We start from the raw sequence: 18,731 nt of genomic DNA on the forward strand, positions 1-18,731 counted from the left end.
ACTCCGGTGCTCGCCAGCCGTCGCTGGTCTCCAAAGCCGCGAGCTGCCTCAAGAGCCCCTGGCAGGTCTTAGAGCATTCAGCCCCCTGTTAAATGACCTTCACCATGTCCTTGCTCAGCTGCTGTCCCACAGACGGGTATGATGGGTGTGACAGGTGTGCCGTGGCCTCAGAGCTCGGTGGTAAAAGACACAGGTGCACAGGACCTGAGAAGGGCTCTGTGGTCAGATAGGTGTGGGGCTCAATTGATGAGGTAATGTGTGTTGCTGTTGGCTTCTTGGAGCCTGTGAGATGTGACTTTTGAATCTCCAAGAAGAGACGGGAATGGGCAGTATCCAGAGCCTGCTGAGACCGGTGCCTGGGGAGGCACACGGTGAGAAACTCCTTTCTGGAGGTTTCTCATTGACACATCCAGTTCCTGCACTATGACCAGGGATGCTGTTCAGAGCCAGTAACAGGAGAGGGCTGGGGTGAGGCAGAGTCCAAGTCCCAGCACGCCGATCGTGGATGCCAGCGATACTGCAAGCCTTTGCTTTCTTAGGTCCCAAGCAGGCTCGTAAACCCTGATGCACCTGTGTCAAGGAATAGTCTTAAAAGTTTGCTTTGATTTGTACTAGCAGTGTTCCTGTTTTTATGTCGGGCGAATGACACTTCTCTTTGAACATTGCTACAGGACATGGACTGTGGGTGCAGCGCTATCAGGAGAAGAAGTCATTATTTGATGTCCCCGAGTCTGACGGCACCTCTTTATCCCCAGTCACAGCGGCGGTGTACTCGTTTTTGACAATGATAATAGTTCTGCAGGTAACGACACTAAGTACCATATGACAATTGCTTTACATTCCCGCTGAGAACTTCCTACAAATTCTGCATCTGGGAGGAGCACAGATTCACCGGCCTAATGTATTGCCTTCTGTTTTCCCCCCGATGTATCTAAAGGGTCTTTTCTTGGGGTGCTTTTCAACTGAAAATTCTCCTTTGCTATTCTTAAGACTCTTAGGCTTTGAGAGGTTGGTTTTTTGATCCTTGTTTTCTGTTTTATTTTTCCATTCAATTACTTCTTTTTTTTCCCCCTACACTTTTTTTTGGGTGGGTGGGGGTAAAATAGGTTTGTTTGTTTGTTTATTTATTTATTTATTTATTTAACTGGAGGTACTGGGGATTGAACCCAGGACCTTGTGCATGCTAAGCACACGCTCTACCACTGAGCTGTACCCTCCCTCTGCCACCATTCGGTTACTTCTTGAAAAAGAAAATTTCAATTTTTCTAAATTTTATTTTGGAACAATTTTACGATTTACAGACAAGTTGCAAAAAATAGTATAGAGAGTTCCCACGTGTCCTTCACCCAGTGTGTCTGCGTGCGAGCATATTACGTTACCACGGTAACTTGTCAAAGCTGGGAACGAACTCTGGTACCGTGAACTAAACTCCAAACATCATTCAGATTCTATTAGTCTTTCCACTAATGTGCTTTTTCTGTTCCAGAATTCAATTCAGGAAATCACATTGCATTTTGCAGCATTGGTTATGATTATGATCATGATTATTACTATTACATTACTGTTATTATGTTCACATGCCTCCTGAACAATTCCCCATTACTAACTGAGGATCTGTGCCCTGGGGATCTGTTGGAATAGCGGGGGGCTTTGAGCATCCCTGCCACCTTCAGGAGCAGAGTGAACAGAGGACGAGGCTTAGCCCTTTGCCTGCTGTCTTTTATCATGTGTACTTCATCCAAGGGAAAGCAGTCTTAACTTTCCAAATTAGTCTCCTTTTATGAAAGCATGTTTTGTTCTGGCCTTGAGTTGGTACTGTGGCAGGTGTTGCATTAACATATACTGAAGTTACTCAGAGAACCAGTCAGTCTGGATATGACCTTCTGAGCCCATTGATAGCAGTTCAATACCTTTACTCCACACAAAAAAGAAAACAAATGGAGGACTGATTCCATGAAGATTACTCTTAAATTGCCAGTGCATACCTGTGACTGTTCTCCAAGCCTTCTTCCCTCTGCTCTCTATCAAGATCACACAAAATTGTTCTGTTCACAGAACCAGCCTCTGAAAAGACTGTCTCTTCTGAACTGTGGGGTTGTGTCTGCAGGACAGGCCGCTCCTGTCACCGGGAGCCCCCTGGACAGCCTGGGTGCGAGGTGACTTTGCTTATGAGGACTCTGACTGTGCTTTGCTTTGTTTTTTTTCTCTTCTCTCTTTCCTTTCCTAGCTTCTGTCAGGCACGACTTAGTAAGCCGACACGCTTGCTTCTGTCCAAGCCATGGTTACCGCACTTCCAGACACCGCAGTGGATTTCCACTCTGCAGTGGGACCATGGGCTTGTCCTAGTTTAAACTCGCTGCCAGTATCCTAGTATTTTCCAGTACTGACTGTAAACCAACCTGGTTAAGCTCTTAAAGGTACAGTGTAGCCCCCACTTGCTTGTGGTTGTAGTTATTTGTTGTTTAAATAGATTGGACTAACTCCACAGCTTCCAGCTCCTCACCGTCACTCATTCCGTGTGCCTCGTGTCTTGTAGGTTTTGATCCCAATTTCCTTATATGTTTCCATTGAAATTGTCAAAGTGTGCCAAGTGCACTTCATCAACCAGGACATCGAGCTGTACGATGAGGAGACGGACTCGCAGCTGCAGTGTCGGGCTCTGAACATCACGGAGGACCTAGGGCAGATACAGTACATCTTCTCCGACAAAACTGGCACTTTAACCGAGAATAAGATGGTTTTCAGAAGATGCACTGTGTCCGGTGTAGAGTATTCCCATGATGCAAATGGTGAGTCTGGGGCTGGGGGCTCCCAATCTGGGCTTGGCCAGGGAGCTGCTCTGTTAGAGTTGCACACCTGTGTGTGTGCGTGTACGCACACATGCTCCAGGGATTGCTGGTTTTTGAGGGAGAACAAAACAGAAAGGCTGTCGGAGCTGCTCGGGAACCTGAGGCCTGGCAGCATCCACAGCAAAGGCTCCTCCGTGTTTCCTGCCAGACAAGCTTAACCAAGAAAGGCAGCCTGGAGGAGCTCACATTCAAGGCACTGGGTCTCTGTCACACCAAGAGGCAAAGAGATGTTTCCTTGGTCACCCATCAGTCTCCTTGTTATCAGCTGCAAATTCTCAGAAGGGCGTGGGGCAGTTCATGCTGCGTTCTTTCCTCTGAAATGTGACGTCTGGGGAGCTGGAGGGACGTGTCACCTCACTTCGGAGTTCAGGCAGTCCTTTCCTCATCCTTGGGGAGCCGTCTGCTTCGAGGTGTGACCAGAGCCACCCGCCAGCCCGAGCCAGGAGGGGGTTCCCGCACCACAGGGCCGTCGTACCTCTGAGTAGGGTCACCTGCTCTGTACCAGCAGGACTCCCCTCCTTTCCTGTACCAGCATCTGAGAGCATCAGAGGAGCCTTGCGTGGAAACAGAGGCAAATCCAGAACTGGGGGACAGCACGTGGGCGTCAACAGAAGACTGCTTTTCAGGGGCATTTGGTGGGAAAGATCTGTTGGAAGCATGAGATTTTTGTGAGTTTTATAAAACCAAAGCAGGGGCAGGTATAGCTCAGTAGTAGAGTGTGTGCTTAGCACGCATGAGGTCCTGAGTTCAATCCCCAGTGCCTCCATTAAAAAAATAAACAAATAAACCTAATTACTTCCCCATATATATATATATATATAAATATAAATATATTTTTATATATATATATATATAAAACCAAGAATTATCATGATATCCACTAGTGTCCTTCACATAAAATTTATCATCTTAGCAGAAGGTACAGAAATGGATCTGCTTTGTTTCGCGTTTGATTTGCCACCCAAAAGAAGCGGTCAGTAACAGTGGCCCCCCCACCCACCTGCCTCCCTCTCTCGGTTCACTTCCCTTGACTCCTCAGCCTTGTGCAGACGAGTTCGTTGGCCTGAAAGCAGAGCTCAGCCTAGTTGTAAAGGAGTCAGTCGGAGGACCCAGGTCTGAGGTCAGCCTTTGAACGCTGGAACTGAAGCTCCGTGGGCAGAATCCCAAATAAGACTCCAGGAAGATTTTGACAGTTGTCAGATGTGTACCATAAAGCAAAGGGGTCCATCTCCCTGGAAGACACAGGACAGCGTTTCTGGGGAAGACTGAACCAACCAGGTGTGTCTGCAGCACTTTTAAGGAAGAGCTGGACCAGTGACTGATGTGCCCCGGGGCCAAGAGCACCTTCCCCAGCTGCTCCCGTGATCCGACCTCTCAGAGCTGGTTGGTGAAATGAATTCAGGTGGATTTGCTTGAGCGCTGAGCCCAGCTCACGTGTACTGCACTGGCCACACAGACCGTGGGCGTGTCCCTCTCTACCTTGTGTCCTGGTGATGGTACAGTACCAGGGCCCGCATCACCTGCTCCTTGTCTCCGTCTTCCCCAAGGACACCGAGGGCATCGCTGAGGCCACTGCTGGCCAGAAACTGCTGCACGGGCACAGAGCACAGACACACCAGCAGGGGCCTGAGGCATGGCCACTTTTAGGCTAACATCTGATCACTGCTATGGGAGGGTGGGCAGGGCAGGCGAGCCGTTGGAAGGCTGACACCACGCTTGTGATGCCCAAGCCTACAAGCTGGACGGACTGGTCCAGGCTTTTCTCTTCTCCATCCACTCGCCACTGCGCTGCCGGGAGCGGGGGGACACGCAGGAGTCTGTTTTGCTCCTGGAACTAGGAGTTCCCTGAGTTGGGATCCTGGCGTCAGCAGTTACCCAGCCTTGTGACCACGGGCAGGTGACTTCCCTTGCCTTATCTCTAAAGAAAGGTCTTTCTTTGGAAGATGCTGAGTGCAAGGCCTGGCCCATGGGGCAGATTGTGCCACGCATGCCCAGGCCAGAGACCCTCGCAGCCGCTCTCGCAGACCGCTTCGCGTTAGGATGTCTTGCGCTGCCGCCCAGCACTGGACCTGTTTTGAAGCTCTCACAAGTCACTTACTGAGTGAGACGTCCTCTTAACTAACCTCCTCTCGCTCATCCACGATGGAACAAGCTGAACTAACTGGGCGAAGCCAGGAAAATGTGCTGAGAGCCTCCCTCAGCGAGAGCAGCGCTGCAGGTGTACTTCTGTGAACCCCCGAGGGCCCTGGTGGCCACAGGGACCATGGCTTCCCAGCGGCCCCTAAGGGCTCAGGCATCAGGTCAGGCTCCTCCTGGGAGCTCTGCTGGGGGGACCTGAACTCTGGCTCCTCCACGCTGTGCGACCCCAGGGGGGCTGGGAGCCTCCCTGATGCAGGGTGCTTCATCCTTGTGGGGTGAGTGCGGACAGTACCCTCCCCACCCCTGACCCTGAGCAAGGAGCCCCCTGTGGGAAAGCGCCATCCACACGGCCTAAGAACTGTTACGTCTGCGTGACCACAGGGCAGATGCTCAACACGTGATCTGTCCTGATGGCTCCAGTGGGGAGGTGGCCCTGTGACCCCAGGATGAGCCTCAGGGGTCACACCAGCCCACCCACCCCGTTTACACCTGGGCTCTCCCTGAACAGAGGGGCTGTATGTGAACCTGTCTCCACCCACATGTGACTTGTTTGTGGGGTGGGATGGCCTCTGTGCCATCAGACAGAAACGGAGCCTTGGTATCCCATGGGGTCTGAGTGCTGTCTCCACGCCCTGCCTCTGCTTCCTGTGACCTTAATGAGCTGAGACTCAGTCTTCTCACCTGTGAAATGGGGTTGACTGAAGGCACACGTAAATGACAACAGCCCCCACCTCTCAGTGGAAACCCCTGTCAAACGTGGCCTTGCCACTAGGGAGCGACGGTGGCAGGGGCTCCCTGCTTGAAACTGTTGCGCGGAGTCAGTTTCATGCCCAGCCTCCCCATGGTGTGTCACTCTGTCCCTCTCCCTGCAGCCCGGCGTCTGGCCAGGTACCAGGAGGCAGACTCAGAAGAGGAGGAGGTGGTGCCCAGAGGGGGCTCGTTGCCCCAGCGCGGCAGCTCCGGGAGCCACCAGAGCGTCCGCATCGTGCACAGGAGCCAGAGCACCAGGTCGCACCGGCGCACAGGCAGCCGCGCTGAGGCCAAGCTGGCCAGCATGCTGTCCAAGCACACGGCCTTCAGCAGCCCCATGGTGAGTCCCGCCCCACTCCTTCCTGCTGTCACCTGCCCTCCAACTCTGGCTCACCGGAAGTGTCTGTGCTTCACGGTACAAGCGAGCTCTTGCTGGTGGGGGTCACCTCTGTTCAGTTAGGGGACGTTCCTCTGGCCAGGGCCTTCCCCCGATTCACACTGCTGTATCTTTTCCAAACACTGACACGGTCCCCTTACCAAGCTTCTCAGGCTGGAGACTGCCAGTGATCCACCCAGACGGGTGATGGAGAGGAAGACTGTCCCATCATATGAAACGAAAACAAGTGTCAGAGCAAGATAACAGCTGTGAAAAAGCAAACTCAAATTAAAAAATAGAAGTTTTAGTTAGATGAGCCCAGATTTAATAAACATCTCTCTCCCTTGCCTTGTCAGCTGCCCAAATATTTACAGGGCATTCTCATCTGACAGGGAAGTTTCCAGAAGTGCATGATAACTTCTAAAAGACACTTTCACTTCTAAAATTTTTGAAGACCAGAGAGGGAGAAACCATTTTGCTCACGTTTGGTGGCCTTGTTCCTTTACATCCTTTGAAACCCCTGTAGAAACTTCCGTTTGAATAGAGGTCACCTAGAATGGTGGTCGCTGATTGGTGGGTTTACACGGGGCACGTGGGTAGGGAGCTCTCACGCAGGGCAGGAGGGAGGCTATGTTGGAACAAGTTTTCCTGACGTGATTTAGCAGTCAGTATGGGTCAAGAGTATTCGAAGTGTTCCAACTCTCTGACCTAGAAAGTCAGTGATTCAATCAAGGATTTCTCTATACAGAAGCTTATCAGTGTGTTAGTTATGTCAGTAAGCAGTGCAAACGTGCATCCAGTGATAAAGAAAATGGTCAAGTAAATGATGGTATGTCTGTTTTGAAACTTAAAAATTGTGTTTTCAGACTCACAGACTTAGAAAACAAACTGTGGTTATCATAAGGGGAAAAGGGTGGAGGGTAGGGATAAATTAGGAGTTTGGGACTAACATATACACAATTTATGTAAAATAGATAAACCACAAGGACCTACTGGATAGCACAGGGAGCTACAGTCAATCTCAGAATGACCTTTAATGGAAAAGAATCCAAAAAAGAATATACATGTGTATGTATAACTGAATCACTTTGCCGTACACCTGAAACCAACACAACATGGTAAATCAACTATACATCAATAAAAATATTATTAATTCAACAACAATAAAAATTAACTAAGTTAAAAAAAACTGTGTTTTCAAATAGCTTTTAAAGGCCTGGTAAAGTTGAGGCAATATAATGTTTCTGGGGAAAATAGAAACTTCCAGTTTATGTATAAAATATTTTGATTCTATAAAATGTAAATATGTAGAAAAAAGACTGGAAGGAAAGGCAGATGCATGCTTTTCAAAAAGTGCATATTACCGTGAGGTGGTGTGATACAAATTTGTTAGGTTTTTCCCTATTACTCTCTTATTTTTCCAAATCTGAGTAAGGTATGTTACTTTATAATAATGTATATTCTTAGGAGTATTATTTTATAAAAAGGACGTGTGTACCTTATTGTATATAATATATGCATTTCATTTCAGGTGTCAACTGTATATTCTTATATAATTAAAATCATACATGATGTATTATTACAAAAAGACATATGTGTATATGTGAGGTGAGGTGAGGTTCACAGCTTCTAGTAAAATCAAGGCATACTAAATAGTCAAGCACCAAGACACCTGGCAGGCGGGGTGGGGAGGGTGTATAGCTCAGTGGCAGAGTGGGTGCCGAGCATGCACAAGGTTCTGGGTTCCATCCCTAGTACCTCCATTAAAAAATAAATAAATAAAATAAATCCCTTCCCTCCCCCCCAAAAAAAATAATAATAATTGAAGGGAAAAAAAAGTCTATTAAAAAAAAAAGATGCTTGGCAGGTCACTGGGTCAGACTGACCCCTCGGCCTCTGTGTCCTCCCCAGGAGAAAGACATCACGCCCGACCCAAAGCTGCTGGAGAAGGTGAGTGAGTGCGGCAGGTGCCTGGCCTTCGCGAGACACCAGGAACACCCGCTGGCCCACCTCTCGCCGGAGCTGTCTGACATCTTCGACTTCTTCATCGCCCTCACCATCTGCAACACAGTGGTGGTCACGTCCCCCGATCAGCCACGACAAAAGGCAAGTTCTGGAGTCCCCGTCCCTGCGAGCCCGCAGAGCCCCTGACCTTCAGGGTGGCCCCCCTATCATCAGTTTCCCACAGGAGCCAGAGTCGCTCAGCACTGCTCTCTGGTCTAAGGGGTTGCAGCTGGGAACTTCAGATAGAGCAGACCAGCTCACTAGTTCTGCAGGGACGTTCCCAGACTAGTGGGCAGGTGTTAGGATTGTGGCCAGGGGAGGAGGATGGATGGCCGGAGACAGCTGTGGAGCCCGGGATGAGAGGGACACAGAGCAGCCAGGAGGGTGGCCACCCGACCTGCCTCCCAGTGCTGCAGGGTACAGCGAGGACAGAACAGGCTGGGGCTGAGACTCCTGGAGGAGCTGCTGGGACCTGAATCCTGACTTTGACACCAGCCAGTCCCCTCCTGTGTCTGGGACGTGGGCGCGGTGGTGGGGCTTTAGGGCCAGGGTTCCAAGTAGGGCTGGGCACACAGTAACTGTATTTGGCGTTCATAACATTGTCATTCAAGGAGTGGTTGAGAATCAGTGGGAAGTGACTGAAGGTGGTGGGAACATGGCAGTCCTCGAGCTGGGTTTTGTTTGGGTTATCATGAAGATTCTCTCCGAAGAGAGTAAGGTTTTCTGTGTGAAAGGAGCCTCTGTGAACCCAGGAGCTCCTCAGAAGGTCGTCCAGGTGGGCCAGGTGGTGTCAGGTGGTGGGTGCACCTCAGCATGGCTGAGCGCCATGCACCCAGGCAACTTTAAGTGGATACAAATGAAGGTCTTCTAGGGCTGGATGCATGCCATGTCCCCGGGCCCCCTACTCTCCCAGATCCCTTCCCCTCCTCCCGGGCCAGCCCTTCCAGCAGGTTCTGCCAGTGGAGCCATTGGTGGGTGATGGAGGCTAAACAAGGGGTCTCTGCCCTCTTCGCCGCAGTGGCATATCTGGCAGCAGCGTGTGCCCCTCCTGCTCGTGCTCCTGCCACACTGGTCTGCGGAGTCAGTCCCAGGGCCTGGGCTGCGGCTACCCTACAAGCAAATCCTGAAAGAAGGAGTAACTACTGTATAGCCTTTGGTTAGGGGAAGTGGACGAGGCGGAGGGACGAGACCCTGGCCTGGTTGCAGTTTTGAGTGGGAAATCTGTGTTCCCGGCCCCACCCGGGAAGTGGAGGAGGGCCCTGTGGGGGTCGGGGTGAGCCCCTCACCTGCCTTTCTGCCCGCCTCTCCAGCAGGTGAGGGTGCGGTTTGAGCTGAAGTCCCCGGTGAAGACGATAGAGGACTTCCTGCGGCGGTTCACGCCCAGCCGCCTGACCTCGAGCTGCAGCAGCATCGGGAGCGTGGCCGCCACCAAGCCCGCCCACAAGGCGGGGTCCAGCTTCCTGTCCACCCTGCCCAACGACAGCGCGCTGCTCGGGCTGGAGGAGCGGCTGGGCCCGCCGGCCCCGGCCCTCGCCAGCAACGGCTACAGCAGCGGAGCGCGCGGCTGGGCGGCCCAGTGCGCGGCGGCGCGGGAGCCGCAGCCGGAGCCGGAGCCCGAGCCCCATTCCGAGCCCCAGCCCCAGCCCGGGCCCGAGGGCGAGCTGCGCTACGAGGCTGAGAGCCCCGACGAGGCGGCGCTTGTCTACGCCGCCCGCGCCTACAACTGCAAGCTCGTGGACCGGCTGCACGACCAGGTGTCAGTGGAGCTGCCCCACCTGGGCCGCCTCACCTTCGAGCTCCTGCACACGCTGGGCTTCGACTCCATCCGCAAGAGGATGTCGGTGGTGATCAGGCACCCGCTCACCGATGAGATTAACGTCTATACCAAGGGGGCCGACTCGGTGGTCATGGACCTCCTGCTGCCCTGCTCCGCAGGTATCCTGCTCCCTCTGCTCACAGCTCCCCACCCACTCAGCGCAGGGGCTGGGGGCGTCCCCAGAAATCACCCCCTCCCCCCATCGGAGCTTTGCCTCTCTGGGTGGCCAGAAATTCTCCCTTGAAGGGTTTGGATTGGAATGCGCGGTGCGGGTGGGGGATGGAGGGCTTCAGTGTCTGAACCCGCCTCCAGAGAATGGGGTTGGGCATTCCTGGGGGTGAGGCCCAGCATCAGGTTTTAAATCTGGACAGTGAAGGTTAAGAACTTCGGGCCAGAAGTCCCAGGAGGTTCCCTTCTGCCCTGTGACTGTCTGGACCTGGAGCACCTGTGACACCCAGGCCATGGTTTTTAGCCCATTTGTGGAGCTGCCTCAGGCCTCAGTGGGGGCCAGGGTAGTGGGGACTGCAGGCCTCTGGCCGCTGTGGGGCCGAGAAGCTCCATCTTGGTCTCTTTTGTGCTAGAGTTCCATGCAACTTTGGGGTTGAAAAGTGGAGTTCAGAAACCACTGGTATAGAGGGTGGAACTTTGTTTAGCAGGAGGACTTGCCCCTCTTTTCCAGGAACAAATGCTACTGGACTTGGGAGGGGGAGAACCTGGGTGCCCACTAGGAAAGCTGGTTACACCTCCCTCTGTACCCAAAGGACAAAGGAGGGGACGTCTGACCTCTAGGGGAAAGAAGCAGGGTGGAGGTGAGGATGCTGCTGGCAGATGGAGAGGGATCACATAATTCCGCTGCCTCCCTCCTTGCTGTATCCTGGAAACAGCTTTGGGTACCACCTGTGTGAAGCCCTGTACACTGGATATGCCCCTCTGGAGCTCAGGAGTGGAGCTAGGGAATACTGCTTAACTTCCCACGGTCCTCTCGTCCTCTCCCCATAATCACAGTGCCTCAGAGCAGGACTCCTGACTACCGCAGGAACTCTGCAGACAGGAAATCCTTTTTCCTGGCACAGAGCTATTCCCTCCTAAAGGCATCTGAGTGAATTGCAAATGCGTCTGGTTTCAATGGAGGGCCTTTCTTGGGGATGACCTACTGGGGGAGGGGGGGGGGACGGGTTTTGCCTTCCCATCAGGTGGTGATTCTGCCCCAGGGAAGACATGGAGTCCAAGTTTCAGGCTGATTTTGTTCAGAGAGCCACCTTCATTCTGAAATTAGCTTTTGTATCCACATGAAAGAAAAACTGTAGATATGGTCCTTCCTGAGTAGATTTCCTTCTACTGCAAAAACATTATCTTTGTGCTTTTTAACTTTATGCTTCTTCTTGATCCCCTTTAATAATGGAGTGGTGTTTATCTCATCAAGAACTTGTCATGATTTCCTTTCTTAGAAGACTTTATAGGTGGCAGTTAATTTTTTTTTAATTTCTATTACCCTGTTCTAAATAATTTTAAATGAACTGAATCCACATTACTTTTAACTTCAAAAGGCATCATTTATAAGATTATATTTAAGAAGCAGTTAACTATTATAAATTATTTTGATGAATTATGGTATTATCTACATTTACAATAAAGGAGCCTTTTGATTATTTTTTTAAAAGAATTCTACAGCCTTCTTGTAAAGACAGTTTAACAGACCTCTGTGTTTTGGACTTTAACACCTGCAGTGGGTTATGGATAGGGTGAATAGCCAAACCAGCACTAACCAGCAAGGGTAGGGTGGGATGGCCAGAGAGGCTGACCCCCAGCCGAGAGAGAGAGCAGGGAGCCTGCTGACCTGTGTGAGGGGCATCAGAGCCGCCGAGAAGCCTGCAGCAGTGGCCACGCTCATACTTGGCTGGCAGTGCACTTTTTGAAAAATGAATAAAAAGCTTCAAATGTCTAGACAAAGCACAAACAAAACTTCTATCTCTCAGAGTCAGCTTCAAGGTCAGGGGGTGAAGGGAGCCCAAGTGCAAGCTGGCGGGCCTTCTAGACCCCCACCCTTCTGTCCTGCAGCCCCAGTGTAACTTTGCTCTGGCACCCACCTCACCTGCTGCTGCCCACCTCCTCCTTATGGGTCCCCGGGAGGAATTAACTGCAGGTAAGAAAGAGCAAAGCCTTCCATCTGTTGCACCATGGAAAAAGTAAAAGCACGACGTCATCTTAACTCTCACATTGCTCAAACCATGATGTTGGAGGGTACAAATCAAAAACAAGAAGTTTGTGTAAGTCTCCACCTTCCTCTGGGAATTTCCAAGCAATGTGCGCTTCAGGGAGGCTTGGAGAGGGAAGATCTACACGTAGACGTCAGGCAGTTTAAGATTCAGGGCATTCAGAGCCCCCAGCGGTTTCCCAAGGGAAGGGATGGCTCTGGGGTCATCTTGAAGTTATCCACCAGTGACACCCTGGCATTGTGCATAACTCATTCAGTTTTCATATTGGGAGTGAGGGAGTGGGTGGGGTATGGAGCAGAGCAGATTTGCAGATGGCTGCCTGTGACGTGCAGCACTGTGGCCAGGTTGCTCTGCCTGTGTGCAGGGGATACAGGGAGGAGAGCATCGGAGTGTCCTGCATCTTTCTTCAAAGAGCTTGCAACACTTTGATCAAAAAAGACACGGGGAGGTGGATGGGGAATGCGTCGTGTTCGAAGGACATGGCCTGGCAATAAGTTAGGTGGGATCGGGTAGAAAGCAGGGACTCTACCCCATCCAGGACCTACAGACCTCTATTCAAATTCCAAGTCTTATGGGCTGGAGTGACCCTGGGCAAGTCACTCACTCTCCCCGTGCCTCAGTCTCCCATCTGTACAGAGGAAGTCAGGATGCTGACCTGACAGCAAACCCCTGTCCAAACTCCTAGCATTGTGCCTGGTGTGTTACAGGCATAAAGCTTAAGTGTGGTCCCTTTCCCCTCTCTGTGGTTTCTTTTCCTTAAGATTCACTCACCAGAGGTTCAGTCCAGTTGCCACTTTGTGTGGTTTTTAAGGCACAGAGCTGCAGACGGCTCCACCCTCCTCCAAGGGCAAAGAATAGAGGAGGAGGGAGGGCCACCAGGTGGTGGTCACGGTTTCTCTCCCTGCAGGGCTGGGTAGACTCCGTCCCAAACAGAAACACCACGGTGTGTGACCAAACCTTCATCCAGGGCCCCCTAGGTCCTGAGTGGCCTGGCCTGCCTTCTCTCACTCATTAGTTTTTTGTTTGTTTGTTTTAATTGAAGCATAGCCAGTTATAATGTGTCGATTTCTGGTGTACAGCGTCATGTTTCAATCATACACATATGTACATTTCATATTCTTTTTCATTCATTAGTTTTGTTTTGACCAAGGTGGTTAAAGGCCATGCACCCTGCTCCCTCCCTGGAGTGCAGCCTTACCCTCCCCCCCACCCCCCAGACACCTGAAGCACTTTATTAATATCACATCCAGGTCCCTCAGATGTCTTTGCTCAAAGAACAGTCAGAATCTGGAATAATGTTATCACAACACCAGGAATAAACGGTAGTCAAAATTAAGATGACTTTCAGTGTCATCTTTTCAGGAAACTTAAATCCCTTGAAGTCTCGGGCGGGGGTGCCCAACCCTCTATTTTCACTGCCCCCTTAGGGAGTCATCTTGGATTTTTTTCCTAATTGTCCACCCATGACATTTTAATGCCACAGATGTGCTGTATGTCTGTTTATGGACTTTATGTAGATCTGTGCTTTATGCATAGAAAGACTTTTTTGCCCCCAGGGGACCAATCTTTGGTCTTTAGGGGGCGCTGTCGTCTCCATGGAGAGAGCACTCCCCTCCGAGGTTAAGAGAGCCTCTCCCAGGTCCTGTTTGTCAAGGAGCTGACTTGGATCATAGATTGCCTTCCCCAGACCAGGGGCCTCATCACTGGAAGGTAGGATGGCTAGAATTAGCAAATTAAATATATTGAATATCTAGTTAAAATTTAATTTCAGGTAAACGAGAAATAGTATTTTTAGTGAAAGGTATGTCCAGTGTGCCATTTAGGCATCTTCTGTCTGGCAACATTACTGGTGTACGGGGGATAGAAATTGGACTTTCTATTAAATATGATTTTTCTTTTTTTTTTTCCTTTTTCAGTTTTATTAGGTAGAATTATTACAGTTTGACTGCACAGACACATTATATTGCATGTAAATACATATATACAATATACTGCAGTTTTTTTTAAATTTACATATGTGTACTGATCATTGTTTCTGAGAGCAGATTAGAGCTTTAGCTTTTTAAACTTACATAATTATCAAAGGAATAAAGCCAACCACAAAATAAAAATCAATAGAATGCGGCAATCCAGTCATAAAGGACAGTCAGATGTGCTTACACATATTCAAGAAATCAGTCATCTTAGTTATAAATAGTAAGTAGTTCATTTGTGCCCTTATTGTTATTATTAAATATGATTTTTTATAAACAGGAAGTTTATGTGCCTCAGTTTATATGTCCACCTCCTGGACAAAGGGACGGCAGATCACTCTTAGTGAGCTTTTGTTTATATGACATTCTCATTTCAACAAGGGATATTAGAAGCAGTCAAAAAGACAACAAGGTTCTTTTTAAAGTAACATCTGACTTTTAAGTTTTTATTGAACGTGTGTACTATTGACAGGGAATGAAACAGACGTAGGATAAACCGAGTGGAGCAGATGTGCTCAGGGTGCCCCTCACTGCAGGTGGTTGGAATCAGTCATCGCGAAAGGATACTCTTGTGGCATTGCTGCTTGATGAATTGTAGCCAAATTCTGGCCAGCATTCCAAATGCGGCCAGCTAGCAGGAGGCAGAACGGGGATGGCCACGTCCTCCTCACTGGCCCCAAAACACACTCATGCACTCACTCACACTGTTAGCATGCGGAAACTGAATTGCCTTCTGCCTTCTCGCTCATAATTATTGCCCCCAGAACATGGTGGAGTTAAGAAGGTGTGTGTCATTTTGCCGTGGATTCCGCAGTTGGGTGAGGCTCAGAGTCAGCACTTCTGCAGACTGGAAACACGCCAGCCTGCTCCACATCTGGGTCTGCAGAAAACAGAAAAGGGTGGATGTTTGGGAAACTCTTACTAGCTGACAGCTGATTTCTTAGCTTTTTTTTTTTTTTTTAATTGTGACTTTTAAGAAAACAACATACATGTACTATCTTAACCATTTTTAGGTGTACAGCTCAGTAGTGGCGAGTTTATTTGCATTGCTGTGCAGCAGAACTCCAGAACTTTTTAATCTTGTAAAACTGAAGCTCTGTATGACTTTCTCCCCTCCCTCCAGCCCCTGGCAGCCACCATGCTATGTTCCGTCTCTGTGAGCATGATTCCATTAGAGGCCTTAACACGTGGCTGTTTTCTTTCCACGGGTGGGAAGGGTTCCCAGCTAGAACCTCTGCTGGTGCCGAGCTCTCCCTCTGCATGATCCGCGGACGCAGCGTGATGTCGATGGGCAAAGTGGCCGGGGAGGTCCACCCAGGGTCCTCCACCGGGCTCTGCTGTCCTCACTACTCTGTCGTTTCTGCTTCTCCTCCAACTTAGATGACGCCAGGGGAAGGCATCAAAAGAAAATCCGAAGCAAGACTCAGAATTACCTCAACCTGTACGCGGTGGAGGGCCTGCGCACCTTGTGCATCGCCAAGAGGGTGAGTGGGCGTGGCTCCGCGGGAGGGCAGGGCCGGCGGGGCTCGGCCTGCGGGCGCTCATCAACGGGTCTCTCCCAGGTTCTGAGCAAAGAGGAGTATGCCTGTTGGCTGCAAAGCCACTTGGAAGCGGAATCTGCCCTGGACAACCGCGAGGAGCTCCTCTTTCAGTCTGCCCTGCGCCTGGAGACGAATCTGCATCTGTTGGGTAATTACGCTCTCGAGAGGATGTCATGTGGAGCCGCGCGGAGTTGGCAGCATCCTGGACCGGGAGGTGCCGGTGCCTTTAGCCAGTGGCAGCTCTGCGCGCACGCGGGCCTGTTTAAGACCCCTCTGGCCTGACGCAGCGGGGACCCACCCCGGTGTGGGGGCTGCTGGCCTTGATTGAATATTCTCACTGTGTCCCTCTGTGACATTTCATATGCCACTCCGGCCAGACACTGCAACCACACCCGACTTGCCTCCCCTGAAACTCTACTTTCCCACCAAAAATAGTGATGAGGAGTAAGGCTTCTCAACAATGGATGCTTGACAAGATCTCCCCCATCCAGGAAACACAGAAACCATTGGACTCCACTCACATCTTGTGAATGTTTCAAAAATTCAATTTGAATTAACACCCCCCCCAAAAAAGAAGGCTAATTTTTACTACAATGTGCTCATATTTGCTACTGAATTCATATTAGTGTCTATAAAAGTATTTTATTACTTCAGTATTCATTTGATTAAGTATTTAAAGTACGTAATATTTATTGATGTATGTATTAAATTAGAGGAGTCTTTGTATTCGCGCTGTCTGTACGCTCAACAGGAGCTCGTTGGGACAGTGCTGTGTGTGTGTACACCCTCGCCATCCCATGGTGCTGGTGGTCAGATGATCTTCCCGGGGCACAGATAAATGGGGGTTCACCTTTCAACAAGAAAGGCTGTAATTCGTTTGGCCTCCTCCCTGGGCAAACGAGTTGGGATATCGATATATCTACATATGCGTCTGCAATAGAGTAGAGTACTCATATACTTAAAAGCATCACATATACACACTTTGTATGATATTCTCTTTTGTCCATGTTGTCCTATAGGAGGCCATGTACAATTCAAAACAGTCCGAGGACCCAGAGCCCCAGAGGCATCCTGAGTGGTATCCCTGGGGGTGAATTAAATGAAACACTTGGAAACGGGCTGTGCCTCGTCGAGGCTGCCAGGTTTTGATTTACTGAATGCTGTTCACATCTGGAAGGAGCTTCTCCAAAAGATAGTTGATAGGCCTGTGGAATGGGAGGAGGTCCTGCTGGTTGTCCTGTCTGGAGGGCAGGATGCACCTGCCCGGCCTCTCTGACCTCCACTGCAGGTGCCCTCCCCTAGGAGCAGCTCCTCTCCCCTCACCCCCGCCACAGCTCTAACTTACTGAGTAGAGTGAAATCTGCCTCCCTGCCCTGGCTCAGTGGTCCAGTCCTGGCTCTGCCGCTTACTGGTCATGTGAGCCTGGGCACGTGCATACCAGTTTCCTTATCCGCTAAGGGGAAGTAATAGTCCTGTGAGGGTGAGCAGAGGGGATGCAGCGAAGGGCTGAGCAAGGTGCAGACTCCAGGTCCACACCTAGCAGCTGCGCAGTGATGAAGGCTCCACACCTGAATGGCCTGGCTGGCCTCTCCTGTACAACTCTCTGGTGGTTGGGCACCTGTCACCTCCCTTGGCTCACATGCTGTATGTCTGTTAACATATCCTGAATTTTAAACAGCCCTAGTTCACCCTAGGATCATCCTGAACTTGAAATCAACTCATCTTCCTAGATCTTTTCCCCAGGAATTGCTTCCTGGCTCAGGTTCTGGCATTTTTACTTGGACAATTGTGCAAACCTTTAAAAATAGGGTTTTCTACTTTTCCCTCCTCCAGCCCTTTCTGTTGGGGTCAGGTCAGTGTCCTGGCAGTAAAATGGTTCAGAATTCTGATTCAAGCATGTTTGTCATCCCCAGGCAGATGCTTCTCTCCAGAGGTGTATTAGGGTGGCTCTGAGCTGGGTCGGGGAAGGAGCCCCAGGACTGCCCACCAGGACATGGGCAGCACGCTGGAGTCTGCTCATGCCCTTTGGCCGGAGCCTGCTGCTAAGTTTTCAGGAATTTTGCGGTCACTGTTTGCTGTTTTGCATGCATTCTCAGGAATTTTGCATAGCCTTCTGATGCTTTTTTTTTTTTTATTAGGGGGAGAGGTAATTAGGTTTATTTATTCATTTATTTGTTTACTATTTTTAATGGCAGTACTGGGGATTGAACCCAGGACCTCAGGCATGCTAAGCACACACTCTACCACTGAGCTCTACCCTCACCTGCTCCAGTGCTGTTTTGGTGGCTTGAAATCACCCAAGGTGTGTGTGCTTGCACCACAGAAATGGCAAAAGCAGCAAGTCAGCCTTCCTCCTGCAAGCCGGTTGGGAGACACTTAACCATCCCCTACAGTTTGGAATGTTTATGGCTTGGAGATGAGGAGGCCAAGCTGGAGAATGGGAGAGCCACCGCCTCACTGCTCACCACTGAGTCTTCCACGGGCACAGTGCTCCAACTCCTCAGAGTCACATTTGAGAAATGTGGAGTGAGCTTTTAGATATTTAATGTCCCCAAGCCAAATTTAATATCCCAAAGCCCCACTGGAATCTTTTTACTTAGGTTCTTACATTAAAGAACATCAGAGAACCGTGAGGGGAATGATCATCATTCACACTGTGCTCTTGAAATTTTCTTTTCCACCGTGTTCTGGCCAAGAACCTACATTCTGCTCACTTTCTCCAGGCTATCTTGCTCTTTTCTACAAATGTCATCTGCAGCTCCTCAGTTGGTGGGATTCCCACCTCATTAAAAGCTGCCTGACATCTGAGCCCAGTGGGGCTTGGTGGCACCAACTTGAACCCTACTCACTACCCTGGTTATAAATCTCGAAATGCCAGGTTCTCCCAGGGATCAGGTTGTAAAGAAGATGGCATTTACTCAAAGCCACATAAATTATATTACAAACAAGCTACTTTGGAGAGCTCAGAAAGACACAGGTCATCTTAAAAGGACTGTTCTTCAGATTACCTCTTCTTTCGCAGCCATAGTTCATGCCGTATTTCATAACTCTGTTTCTGACTTTGGTC

The 18,731-nt window shown here is 50.1% G+C and overlaps 1 protein-coding gene across 3 annotated transcripts in view; it reads left to right on the top strand.

Annotated features, from left to right (window-relative positions):
* Nucleotides 1-18,731, top strand: part of ATP10A (ATPase phospholipid transporting 10A (putative)) — a 158,484-nt gene that overhangs the window by 115,185 nt on the left and 24,568 nt on the right. For 2 of the 3 annotated variants that reach the window (XM_031440440.2, XM_031440438.2), the window contains exons 6-12: nucleotides 672-802; nucleotides 2,537-2,789; nucleotides 5,861-6,078; nucleotides 8,026-8,220; nucleotides 9,429-10,053; nucleotides 15,504-15,607; nucleotides 15,686-15,812. In XM_031440440.2, coding sequence (XP_031296300.2) covers nucleotides 672-802; nucleotides 2,537-2,789; nucleotides 5,861-6,078; nucleotides 8,026-8,220; nucleotides 9,429-10,053; nucleotides 15,504-15,607; nucleotides 15,686-15,812 — 1,653 coding nt within the window. The remainder of the gene's footprint in view (nucleotides 1-671; nucleotides 803-2,536; nucleotides 2,790-5,860; nucleotides 6,079-8,025; nucleotides 8,221-9,428; nucleotides 10,054-15,503; nucleotides 15,608-15,685; nucleotides 15,813-18,731) is intronic. The other variant, XM_031440439.2, reaches the window with a different exon arrangement.

The sequence above is a fragment of the Camelus dromedarius genome, chromosome 29 (genome assembly GCF_036321535.1).
Source record: "Camelus dromedarius isolate mCamDro1 chromosome 29, mCamDro1.pat, whole genome shotgun sequence".
Classification (NCBI taxonomy): Eukaryota; Metazoa; Chordata; class Mammalia; order Artiodactyla; family Camelidae; genus Camelus; species Camelus dromedarius.